Consider the following 13,662-nt stretch of genomic DNA (forward strand, 5'->3'; position numbering starts at 1 on the left):
GTAAACATGAGGTTCAAACAGTGACTCTAAAAAGTCTCAGCTGCTGAGTTAGTGTGAAAAACATTCAGATGTTGTGCCCTCCCACCGGGTGTCCTTAGGTAAAGCTCCAGCTGATCACAAAGATAATATTCATTCACACTATTTAAATATGAACACTATTAGTTTTTCAAAGCATCTATCATTTTCATCAAAGCAGAGCCTCCTGATGAGATCCTCCCATATAAACTTTTATCAGCAGCGCAGTGCCCTGAAACACCACCTGCGAGCAGCCTAAAGTGGACGCAAGGGAAGAGCTCAGCTCTGCTGAGAGCCACGATGAGTAGGTCAGGGCCTCTCTTCACCATAGGCAAGAAGTGCTGCTCCCAAATAGCTACAGAGCAAAATATCCTGAAAAATATCCTCATATCAGGAAGATCACTGGGGAAATGTGAAAAGTACTTCCTCTGTAATAACAACTAGGTCAATGAATCTTATTGAGGGAGGAAGCGGCTTTGTGCTGGTGGCAATGGCATAATTTCTAGGCTGGTGATCAGTGCAAATAGCTGATTCCAGGTGGAAGACTTCTCTAATTTGGTTGCATGTAGCGGTCTGGAAGCTTTTGGGAAACAAGAGGGAGTTTGCCACAAAGACTTACCTGGAGATTGCTCAGACTGGCTTATGATCACTGGAAGTGAGGTGAGAAAAAAATTGCCTACTATTCGTTTATTTAAAGCAAGAATATGACCTGTGTCAGTCGCACAAAGTGAAGGCTGAGCCAAATCCCCACTTAAGGACTGGAGGTCGCACGGCATCCAAGAATGAAACCTGTTATGAGTTCAGGGAAAAAGAGAGGCTGTGGGGACACCACCAGTCTCCACTATGCCACCGTCTGTGTCAAGGACTGCAGCACTTCAGTACAACTAGGGACACTTTAACAGGTAAAAGCAGATCCTTCAGCTTCAGAGAAGGAGTAAAAACACAAAAGTATGAGTGCAACAACAGTATATGCAGCTTCAAGCTCAAAACAACATTAAACACTATTTCCAAATTTAAAATAAACAAACAAACAAAAATTATACAAAGGAAGAACCAAAAGAACACCTGAAATGAGCAGAGCCCAGACCACGCAGCCATCCCTGTAATTTGTTCCACTTACCACTTCTTACTTGTAAGCTGCACTTACTCGTATACTGATAATGCTGGGAACAGAAATTAGCACCTTTTCACCTCGATGAAAGGCAGGCATGTGGAGTTTTTCAGATACACCTTATAAACGTGGACAAGGGGAAAGGGGAGAAACATACTGGGCTGGAAACACTTAAGGAACACTACAAGCGAAGGGAGAAAAATAAGGGACAAGTCCATGGTCAGCATCAGTGGCACAGAAGTAGTTAAGAACAGACAGTATTATCTGCTGTTTATGCAGAGGTAACCACAAGATCATATGATTTGAAAATATGGTCCTCATCAAGCAAACCTGGACTGAAGGACAGTTTGGATACTAGTATTTCAAAAGCAGGAAGATCAGTAAATCTAGAGATTCCTCTTTCAGGTCTTTTACATCTCTAAACTGAAACACGTTCAGATGCCAAGCATAGCAACCAACAAGTTTAGATAAGAACCAAGAGCATTTCAATACAGCTTTTTTTGAAGAAGAAGAAGGAAGCATGCAGCACCAGCAAGTCACTCAGCCCATAACTGTGGTTGGGTCACACTAACAGCAGATTTTACACCTTTTAACTAGAGATTATGCTAAGGAATCCTGCAATTGCTCATGACTCCCAGAGTTTGCAGCAGAGAGATTAGGCGTAGGTTTCTCCACTACTGGTCTCAGTTTAGGAAGCACAGCAGTATCTGGTGCTCTCAGGAATACACTGGATAGGGTACATTCCCCTCCCTGCCCCTAGCAAGCCCCCTACGCATTCTGCCCGAAAGAAGGTGAGAAAATAAACACTGCAACTTCACTTTACGCCTTTTCTAAACAGCAGAGTCTATTTCTTCACACTCAGCTCCAAAAGCAAATTAAAGGAATACATTCTGACTTAGTCCAGCACAGTACATCTCAGTCAGCTATAAAGGCAAAATAAAGACTCAGATAACCCTGCCTGTTGCTCCTTGCAAAGAGGCAGACCAGTTGCCAGGTTTGGGTAAGCCTTAGGAACACTCTTCTAAAGAGCAAATGTTGCCATCATGTGGCAACCTTCAGAAATAAAACTGTACTGTGTAGTTTTCTGCATCCCTGCAGCTTTAAATAAAAAAATCAGCACATATGGCACAACACTAATGGTCTGAAAGAAAGGTGCGCTACTGACACGATATAGAGCTGAAAAAGGTTCCAAAGAGGTTTTGTGATTCGCTAAAAGGAGCGCCAGATGCTGCTCACATTGAACACGCTGCCAGAAAGACATAGCACATTTACCAAAGACCAGTATATTCCATTCTTTCTCTTCTCCCCTTTTCTCTAAATTGTAGAACAAAACAGTACTTTCACAGAAAAGACAGACACGATACTACAAAAACATGTTTCCCTCTAAGGCACGTTAACACTCTCTTGCCCTAACAGCGCCTTGATCTTTAACACCTTCTCCCTCTCCGCTGCATAGTGCAAGGACAGACACAAGAGGCCCACAGGCAGGCAGCTCTCTCGCTAGCCGTGTTGTGCGCCCTTACAGGGCTCCTGGTTCAAGAAAACCACAGCCGCTAGGCAGATTGGCAGGTTATGGCACACTTCGTGTCATGGAAATGCTTCCAATGTCTCAGTAGCTGCCAAGTGGTACTGGTGGGAATTAGAACACTGAACAAATTGCTGCAGTCATAGAATCATAGAATGATTCGGGTTGGAAGGGACCTTAAAGATCATCCAGTTCTAACTCCCCTGCTGCAGGCAGGGACACCTCATGCTACATCAGGTTGCTCAAAGCCCCATCCAACTTGGCTTTGAACACCTCCAGGGATGGGGCAGCCGCAGCTTCCCTGGGCAACCTGTGCCAGTGCCTCATCATCCTCACAGTAAAAAACTTTCTTCCTAACATCTAATCTACATCTCCCCTCTTTGAGCTTAAAACCGTCACCCCTCGTCCCATCTCTGCATACCTGATAAAGAGCCCCGCCCCAGCTTTCCTGAAGGCCTCCTTAAATACTGGAAGCTGCTCCAAGGTCTGCCTGAAGCCTTCTCTTCTCCAGGCTGAACAAGCCCAACTCTCTCAGCCTGTCCTCGTGGGGGAGGTGCTCCAGCCCTCTGATCATCTTCTTGGCTCTCCTCTGGACTCACTCTAACAGATTATCTGTTAGTCATGGCCGAAGTTAAAACCTTGGAATCAAGTACCTTTAAAAATGACCAAATAATGTAGAAAAAGCATTTGAGAGCTCATCGTGAAAACACGTTGATTTTCTCTACAGGCACTTGTACAAACTTTTCTTAAGTATTACACAACTGAGCTTGAGAGTCATGCATAATAAAACCCAAACAACTCTGAGAAACAACTCTTTTCACCATAAGAGACCTCCAGGTCAATATAGCTTTCACATCACTTGCGAGTTTCAGAGTAGGTTAACTTAATCACTTTAAAATTCAACTGAATGTCAATATTTCCAGCTGCCTGAACATGGGTTTCAATTCCAATTTGCACAATTTCTGTTTTTTTTTCCTTAGCTGTTGTATCCATTTGTATCAACCATGTGCTTGAACTCAATTTCCAAATGCATATAAATAGCTCAAGAAAACATTGAGCTTGGGCATCTGCATCCTCCAACGCTTAAATTCTGGCAACTGGCTTAAAAGCACCCATTTGTAAAGGCACAGCCTTAGCAGTGTATTTAATATATATTTGACAATGTATTTGACAATATAAAGGTATTACAACCTTTATTTTTTTAAATATATATTCTCCCTACTCCATCTTATTTCTGACTAAAAATAATTTGCTTTTCAATTACTAGAGATTGCTGGCTTCCACAATTTCTTCATTGAATCTGAAGAAAATATATCCTCTGCCGACAAACTACAGAGAACATTAAAAAATGGATACTGACATTCAGAGATATGTAAACATTATTTTATAGCGCAAAGACTGAGTTGAGCACTTCACAGTTTCAGACTGATTGAGCTATTTTTAGGTCACGTCCCATTTTACTTAATCACAGAATCACTAGGTTGGAAAAGACCCACAGGATCATAGAGTCCAACCATTCCTATGAATCACTAAACCATGCCCCTCAGCACCTCACCCACCTGTCCTTTAAACACCTCCAGAGAAGGTGACTCAACCACCTCCTTGGGCAGCATATTCCAGTGTTCCACAAAATTTTTTTTCGTGATGTAATGATTTTGATTAAAAAACAGGATTTACATGCCGCACAGTTTAAGGCTCAAGTCTCAACATGAACTTCAAGCTTTAAAACATTACGAAACATAAGCATGTTTAAATACAAGCCACCAATTTCCCCCCTGTCAATCCCTCACCTACTATTGTAACTGCACTTACAGGACAACTGGGGTGCTGGACACCTTAAGTACAGAAGCACCTCAGGTCACTATTTAAAGAATAGTGGAAATGTTTTAGAAAAAATGGAGTAATTCAAAGTGTTTAAAAAGCAATTTCTCAGAATTTCAAACACTGGCATACTTATATTCTAACCAGAACACACCTTCTGTTTACGCCTTAATTTATGCAGAAAAAAATAGCATCATTGATTGCTTCTCATCATTCACATCCAAAACCATGCAAGTATGTTGTTCATTCCCAACTATTTCAATATCAAACTGCCTTAAGATGTCAGGATCCGACCTACTTCAGATAATTTGGTATGCAAATACTTCTAAGGGCACTGAGCACAGAGTGCAGAGCTGTCTGTATGGTCAGCTTCACAGAACATGACAAAACCATTTCTGCATGTTTCAGGGAAACGCTAGAACCCAAAACTTGGATATTAATAAATGAGACAGACAACAACTCTTTGTCAGAAGCAAAAGTGAACTTGATTACAATTTAAATCAGATGTTTAACTGTTTGTCAATTCCAAAGAATCAGAACATAGACACAAGGTCATACATAACCAGAAGTTCATTTTATTTCTGCGCCTTCTGTGCCTTTGGCGCCTTCTCTAACTTCTGGGCCTTCTCTGGCTTCCCTGACTTCTCCGGCTTCTGTGCCTTCTCTGGCTTCCCTGATTTCTCAGGCTTTTTGCCTTTTTTAGACGCCATCCTCTGGAGCTTCTTCATTTCATGCTTGATGATCCTGTTTCTCTGTGAGAGGAAAATGTTTACTATTCAGCAGAATGAAAACAGCAACAGTTCATAAATATTATGCCTTGAATTAAACTCTAAGCTTTCAGAGTCTGCCTTTTTAATAATCACCCATGGCTAACCAGTTACATTTATGTTATACAGTCAAAAAATTTCCCATGTATTACATTTAAAATGTCAAATTCTACCTAAAACCATTCTGGCCTACCAGGTGGACATCATCATTCTGGCTGGTAACCTGGGCACCCCAATATTTCATGTGTAACAACTTTCATTATAGAATGAAATACAAAGAACCCATGAACAATATCTTATTTCATCAGCAAGGAACTTGTCCCTCAGCTGTAACTTAAGAGGACTGACACCAGATCATGCGGGTTCATTTCATCAACTACTGAAGAGGAAGTGGTAGCCAAAGAAAGATGAAAAATTCCAGGCATTCACGTACTTTGTGTCACTCCATGACCCAAACCAGCTATAGAAGGCACGCCACTAACATCTCTGTGTGACTCCAGAGTGAAAGGTATCCTCATAAACAAGCAACAGTCAAACTCTTACCATTTTCTTTGCCTTCATAACCTTGTAGCGATCAAAGTCGGTCATTTTGGCTTTCTGTTTGAAAAGAATAAGTCATGAAGCTGTAACATAGACATATTCAAGCAGTAAAACTCAGTGTTTCAAAGCATTCCACACGCAACTCTGATCATCTCCAAATTAGGTTTAGGTGTACATCTGGAACTGGCTCACTATTTAAGACCTTTGCTGGGAAGTGATGGTGCATGAAAAAAAGTAGTTTCAGAAATAATGGAACAAAACCACCTTTACAGTTAAAATACAAGCAGCTGAAGCTGATAGGAAGCAACTTGCCTTGTCTATATTTAATCTTAACTGACAATTTAAAATACAGTTTATTAGATTGTATCTAACTTTAATAAGCAAAACCACCACAACATATATTACCCATCCAGTGAAAAACGGTACCTTTTCTCGGGCTTCGATCTTCTTCGCCCATCTTGTCGCGGCCCATTTTTCATTTATATTTTCCTTCTCCCAGGCAAGTCGCACGCACTTCTGACGAGCACTGCATTAGAACAGTCACAAAATTATATTCACAATCTTTCTAAGATAATATCTCTCTGATGCTACTCTGGCCCACCACATTTCACGCAAAAGAAGATCCCCTTTCTAACATTTTTACTTTAGACACCTACTTTAAGACAATGTCACATGCATCTCTCTGGCCTAATTAAGATTTCATTGTGCAAATACTTTGCTAGGAGTGAACACATGAGAGACTCCAAGAGGCACACTCATTCACTATTCCTAGCACTGCTACAGAATCATAAAAGCAGCAATTTGTTTTTAAATTACAGAAACTTGTAGAATTACTAAGCTGAAGAAAACAGGAGTTCACCCTCATACAGTTCCAGTGTAGTTCTGTAAAGGAACCTTATTAAATGTCTGAAAGTAATCTAAAGTGATAAAAGCAAAACTGCATAATATTACTACAACTGCTTCCCCCTACACCATCCACACCACAACTGTCTGCAAGTCTAGGTCAGTGTGCCATTTCCTTTCCCCCGAACAGCAGTTTATCCACAAAGATACATAATAAAAACTTAAGTGTATTTGACTATAACACAGTCTGCTAAATCTTTACTGTGCACCCATGTTAATCCATTGACATAACATTGTATGAGCTTTCTAGGTTTTGCATGGGTCAGATCACACAATTCACATATAACGTGATAGCATGTTTTGTTGTTTGTTTGTTTTTTTTTTTTAAACATAGATCAAAAAAAATGCAAATAACTCACCTGTGTGGGAACTTGAGAACAAAATCAGTCAGCTGCATGCACTTGAAGGGCATAGCCTGTCTCCTGACACCACTGCAGGGGCCATCAACCAGTGCCTGGAAAGGGGACAAAGAAAAGGCAGGGGGTTTGTAGCAGTGTTCCCATCATACTCGATTTAGACAGCAGCTTCCTAATAAGGTAAAAACAGTATCTTGACAGCAATGGTCAAGATTTGAAATAAATGTTATTCAGACAAAAGCAGAGATTGTTAACCTTGTGTACATCAACCCAAACCTTATAGAAAAAAATTTAAAGGCCAATCTCAAAAAAAAAATAAAGCCAAACCAACTTAGCTTTAAATAAACCACACAAGCCTAAGATAACATGCTTCATCTTTTTTTGCCTTTTCAATAACATTAAGCAAAAAGAACCCCTTAGCCCAAACATCTGCTTTAAACATACATTAATGTCATTCCATTCCTAAGTTTTAAACTCCAACTGACATCTACTTGCCCACTTTTTATCCTAGGAAAGACAGCAAAGAGAATATATCACTTGCTGGTGAAAAAGCTTGCTACTCAAAGTTTCAAACACCACCATAGCTGTTAAATCCTATCTTTCTGTCAGCAGCTTATTTTCTTAAAAAAATTATTTATGGAATATGCTCTTAGTGCACAAGCTTCTACTACAACATAAAGGAGAAAACAAAGGTGAAGGGCTCTTAGCTTACCCTGTTTTGGTCAATAACATCCACAATGGCCACCAGCTTGCCAGCATGTGGCCCAAAGGAGATGAAGGCAACTCTGCCGATCTCCACAAAGCGTTTGAACACCTGGGAGAAGTAAAAATTAACAGGAATTAGAGAGGGCCTCACCTAAGACCACTGCTAGATCCAAGGCCTTCCCTGGCTTTGCAGCAGGTTTCCCAGTTTTCAAGCAGCACAGAACCCCATTCACGTGGGGCTCACAATGAGGCCTGCAGCTGCTTTTTGTTGGCCCTGGCCCCACGTGCAGGCTACAGGTGGGCAGAAGCACTGGGAAGAAGCCCAGAGCCTCACGGGCCACACAGCATCTGGTGGGACCACACGGGTTGTGCCTGGCCCTACCCCATCCCTAAAGGTGACACTGACAGGCTTTCCCGATGGAGCTCAGACACCTCCTGCACCTGGCACTTCCACATTCCAGATCTGCACAGCACAAAAGGGTTGCACTTTCAGCTGAGACCAAGTAAAGATGTATACAGGAATAAACGTGAAAAAAAAAAACCCACAAAACTTCAGTCACCCAAGAAAACATTAAGTTTGAAACCTTATATTTTCTTTTCCTTGGGTTGAGACTTTATGCACTGAGGGATGGTTTCACGTGGCTCCCAGCGCACAGACACCCTTTTCCTCCACCCCCACAGGCAAACTGAGCAGCTCTCACTGGGAAGACAATGAATGGGTAACCTGATAAGAGTGGGATGTCCCTTCCCATGGCAGGGGGGGTGGAACTAGATTATCTTTAAGGTCCGCTCCAACGCTAACTATTCTATGATTCTATAAACAGTAAAGAACCGACGAGGGGAAGAGCGATCTGTAGGCTACACAGAGCTTGCCTGACAGCGAACTCAGACCACGGGGACTCGTTTCGTTGAGTTTGTGTCTGATTACTCGCAGGGCCTGTCGAGGCCTCCCCTCCCCGCATCCCTCCCCAACGTTCCAGCACACACCCCCGCGGGACGAGGGCCTTTCAAAGGAGCCGAGAAGGGCCCCGGGGGCTCTGCCCGCCGCCCGGCTCGCCTCGCCGCCGCTAGGGCCCGGGGCGGAGGCGGCAGGCGGCGGGGAAGAAGGCAGCGAGGCGCCCGCCCGCACCTACCATGATGGCCGCCCGCGAGCAGAAAGGGAGGGGCGAACCCGGCGCCGACCGGAAGCCGCCTCCGCGCGAGGCCGCGGCGCGTGCGCGGAGAGGGGAGGGGGCGGAGCCTTCGCGCCGCTCCGCTTTTCTTCTCGCCCCTCGTGGCGGCGGCGCAAGGGCGGGAGGGTGGGGAGGGAGGAGAGGGAGGCCCTCAGGGGTCCGTGCTGGGTCCAGCTCTGTTCAATGTCTTTATCAATGACCTGGATGAAGGCATCGAGTGCACCCTTAGCAAGTTTGCAAATGATTGTCGATCTGCTGGAGGGTAGGGAGGCTCCAAAGGGATCTGAACAGGCTGGACCGCTGGGCAGAGTCCAATGGCATGAGGTTTAACAAGGCCAAATGCCGGGTCCTGCACTTGGGGCACAACAACCCTGTGCAGAGCTACAGCCTAGGAGAAGTCTGTCTAGAAAGCTGCCTGGAGGAGAGGGACCTGGGGGTGTTGGTTGACAGCGACTGAACAGGAGCCAGCAGTGTGCCCAGGTGGCCAAGAAGGCCAATGGCATCTTGGCTTGGATCAGAAACGGCGTGACCAGCAGGTCCAGGGAGGTTATCCTCCCTCTGTACTCGGCACTGGTGAGACCGCTCCTCGAATCCTGCCTTCAGTTCTGGGCCCCTCACCACAAGAAGGATGTTGAGGCTCTGGAGCGAGTCCAGAGAAGAGCAGCAAAGCTGATGAAGGGGCTGGAGAACAGGCCTTATAAGGAACGGCTGAGAGAGCTGGGGTTGTTTAGCCTGGAGAAGAGGAGGCTGAGGGGAGACCTCATTGCTCTCTACAACTACCTGAAAGGAGATTGTAGAGAGGAGGGTGCTGGCCTCTTCTCCCAAGTGACAGGGGACAGGACAAGAGGGAATGGCCTCAAGCTCTGCCAGGGGAGGTTTAGGCTGGACATTAGGAAAAAATTCTTCACAGAAAGGGTCGTTGGGCACTGGAACAGGCTGCCCAGGGATGTGGTTGAGTCGCCTTCCCTGGAGGTGTTTAAGGCACGGGTGGATGGGGGGCATGGTTTAGTGTTTAACTTATCCATTAAGTGTCACATCCTCCTCCTGGGAGGGCAGAGCGCTGTCATAAGGGGTTCAGTGAAAGTCACCCTGAGGCAGTACCCAGATTTCCCTCCCATGGGTCAAAGCTGGGCCCTGGTCAGGAAGAGCCGCTCAGCAGGACAGCGCTCTGGATACACCACAGCAAACGCAGAATGAGGTCAGGAAGGGGGCAAGAGAATGCATGTTCAGGACAGACCTTTATAGAGGGGGAGCTAGGAGGGGTGCACCCTGGGGTGCCGCGCTGTGTGGGTGCTGTGGCTTCCTCAGGGTGAAAGTTTGTGGCGACCCCTTGTCGAGCAAGGCTCTCGGCACCGGTTTTCCAAGGGCACATGCTCACTTGTTGTCCGTGTGCTGTGTCCCGGGAATCCTCACAATATTTCAAACTTTCTCATTGTTATTATCTCTTACAGTAGCCAGTGGGCAGTGACCCCGGACATTACTGTTGCAACTGCTTTGAGGCACCATAAACTGGCAAGCTTCATCGATTGACATTTCTTGCACCATGTCTTCATCCATCTCAGGCCTCCCTATTCCCAGAGACACAACAACACTGAAACAGGGCCAATTAATAACCCTGCCGTGGCCTCACCGACAAGCCTGAGACAATATAGGTGACCCGTGTGTGATTCATATTTAAAACCAATTAGACTATTTTTATATCACACGTGGATTGTGAATGAATGAATGAATGAATGATTTGGGATTCAAATCCTCCATGGGTCAGAGGACCAAGTAAAGTGACAGGGCCTGATCGACGGGCCTAGAGCAATGTGGGTGACCCATGGATGATTCATGTTGTGTTGCTATGTGCATTGTTCAATCTCTAACTTCGCACATTGCTGTCATCGGTGGAATTGTGCTGTGCTATTCTTGGTGCAGAGCATGAGAAAAAGGCAGTAAGCAGCTGGGCCCAGATACTCCACCTTTTTGGGGTGGTGTGATCTGTTTATTTAATGATATAAAAGCTGGACCCCTCACAGCGAGGGTTGAAGAACTCACCTACGGGTAGACACACTTCATAGGCCCTCCCAGTTTTCCAGGGACAGGCTCTCCAAATCTATGCTGCAAGAAAAAAATGGGCTCCCCAGCAACTGTGGGTCTGGTTGATGATAGTGGGACAACTGGTGATGTGTCTTTCTTAATTACTCTATTTATTCTCTTGTAGTAATGATTAGGCGCACTGCCCTTAAAGCTGTTACTGTTAACTTATGCCAACGAGAAGGGTAACAAATGATTAGTAGTGATCAACAACACATAGAGTAAAACTTGATTTCACAGAGTATTTGAGAGTTTGGGCTTTTATGCTGATTGCTCTTTGTGCTTAACTCCTTGTGGTAAAACAGGCCTCCCAGTGTTCAAGTGCAAGGGAGAGCTGCACATCTCTCACTCTGAACTAAAAGCTAGAAATTATTAAGCTTAGTGAGGAAGGCATTTTGAAAGCCGCGATTGGCCAAAAGATCAGCCTCTTACACCAAACCATTCACCAAGTTTTGAATGCAGAGGGAAAGTTCTTGAAGCAAATGAAAAGTGCTGCTCTGGTGAACACAGATCATCAGAAAGCGAAACAGTCTCATTGCCAATATGGAGAAGGTTTTAGTGGTCTGGATAGAAGATCAAGCCAGCCACGGCATTCCCTTAAGCGAAAGCCTAATCTAGAGCTAGGCCCTAACTCTCTTCAGTTTTATGAAGGCTGAGTGAAGTGAGGAAGCTGCACATGAAAGGTCTGAAGCTAGCAGAGGTTGGTTCATGAGGTTTAAGGAAAGAAGCATTTCCATAATGCAAAAGTACATGGTGAAGCAGCAAGTTATCCAGAAGATACAGCAAAGATAATGTTAAACAGTGGGTTTTCAATGTAGACAAAGCAGCTTCATATGGGAGGAAGCCCTCTAGGACTTTCATAGCTAGAGAGACTGAATTGCTGCAATCTCATAATAAAAGTTTGGTGAATGAAGGGTTGCTTCTTATGGGTATGCGAAGAAAGTGATTTCTCTGGATGGAATCTACTGGTGAAGGTGGTGTGAAGATTGTTGAAATGCCAACAGGATTTAGAATATTATATAAAATTAGTTAAAGCAGCAGCAGAGTTTGAGAAGATTGAGTCCAATTCTGAAAGAAGTTCTGCTGTGGATAAAATGCTATCAAACAGTACTGCATGTTACAGGGAAATCTTTCATGAAAGGAAGAGCGTGTTGATGCCATGAACTTCACTGTTGTCTTATTTTAAGAAATCACCACAGCCACTCCAGCCTTCAGCAACCACTGCCCTGATCTGTCAGCAGCCCTCAACATCAAGGCAAGATCCTCCACCAGCAGAAAGATCACAACTCACTGAAGGCTTAGGTAGTAGTTATTTTTTTAACAATAAAGTATTTTTAAATTAAGGTATGTACATTGGTTTCTCAGACATAATGCTATTGTATGTTTAATAGCTTACAGTGTGTAAACATAACTTTTACAGCACTCACTTTATTGCAGTGGTTTAAACTGAACCTGCGATGTCTCTAAGGTTTGCCTGTGTTCTAACTCAGCTTAGTAGGTGATGCCACCTGATGGTGAGAAGTCCATGGTTTGAAAACAAAAGGAACATTTAATTGACTGCACTATATGCACCACAGTACAGAGGGACAGGTGAGAGCTCCATATGCAGAAGTCGGGCACCTGGCCTGTGCTGTTAACAGTGAGTCACTTCCTGCTGCGCGTGGCAGAAGGCATCGCTGTAGCGCTGGTGTCACTAACGCACACGCACGCTGCCACGAGAACGTGTTCATCTCACCTCCAGGCTCCGGAAAGAAGTCCAGGACAGCTCTTATTTTCTTGCTTGGTACCAGCTGCCGTGTGAATGACCGTTCTTATAGAGCAAAGGCACAGCACGAGCTCTGCAGTACACACCGAAGGAACTTTTGCAACCTGGAGCAGAGCTGCAGAGGGAGTGCGCTAGGTGGAGAGATGTTCCATGGGACAACAAGCCACAGTGCTGCAGGAGCCCAGCCCAGCATTTACACAGACCTCCCTGCAGCCCTCACTGCGCTGCTGCCAAGGGAAGGCAGGTAGGTGGTTAGGGGCCCTGCAGACCCTCAGGGCACGGCCCAAAAGTGCTGTGGGTGAAAATGAGGTCACTGGGCCGTATGTGCATCCAGATACTGACAGGTTGCGTTCTGCAGGATTTTCACATGCATAAATGTCAGCTAAAACATTTGCCATGAGAAGAGAGGCTTTGAGAGTTGCAAAGTGTAAGCAAAACATACTGCAGAGCACTGCTGGAAAATGGGTCTGACCTTCATTCTCCTGGCTTTTCTGTCAGCAGTAGAATGGAACATCCCCATTTAGTTCTCTAAAGCGTAGTGGGTTTTGTTTGCAGTTTTGCTTTTATTATAAAAGAGAGCAAGTAAAAAAATGCACTTAAGCAATTTTAAATGGTGTTGATATTTTATGCAAGTGCCCAGGTAATGGATCATTAAAGTGTTAATGAGCACTTAACTCCATCGGGTGTTTCTGAAAGTCCCATCCAGAATACCATTATAACAATGTTATTTTGCTGTGCTTTACAACAGTAATGTATTAGTACCACTTATTTTTCAACAACATGCTCTAGAACAAAGCAGTAGAAGGTGATGACTTTTGAATTCTTCCATCTTGCAGTGATTTGAAAAAAAAAGTGTTTTTCGTTTTCTTCTTTTGATCTAACATTATTTTCCACTTTAAAGGA

General features: G+C 44.4%; 1 protein-coding gene across 1 annotated transcript; it reads right to left on the minus strand.

The window, feature by feature from the left end:
- Nucleotides 1–5,024: 5,024 nt before the first annotated feature.
- On the minus strand, nucleotides 5,025–8,936 carry RPL14 (ribosomal protein L14). The gene is made up of 6 exons (XM_069860159.1): nucleotides 8,877–8,936; nucleotides 7,751–7,852; nucleotides 7,042–7,136; nucleotides 6,206–6,305; nucleotides 5,783–5,836; nucleotides 5,025–5,224 (listed from the first exon to the last, which is right to left on the minus strand). The coding sequence occupies exons 1-6, from the start codon at nucleotides 8,877–8,879 to the stop codon at nucleotides 5,048–5,050; spliced, it is 531 nt and encodes a 176-aa protein (XP_069716260.1). The 5' UTR covers nucleotides 8,880–8,936; the 3' UTR covers nucleotides 5,025–5,047.
- Nucleotides 8,937–13,662: the final 4,726 nt, after the last annotated feature.

The sequence above is a fragment of the Phaenicophaeus curvirostris genome, chromosome 6 (assembly GCF_032191515.1).
Source record: "Phaenicophaeus curvirostris isolate KB17595 chromosome 6, BPBGC_Pcur_1.0, whole genome shotgun sequence".
NCBI classification, from domain to species: domain Eukaryota; kingdom Metazoa; phylum Chordata; class Aves; order Cuculiformes; family Cuculidae; genus Phaenicophaeus; species Phaenicophaeus curvirostris.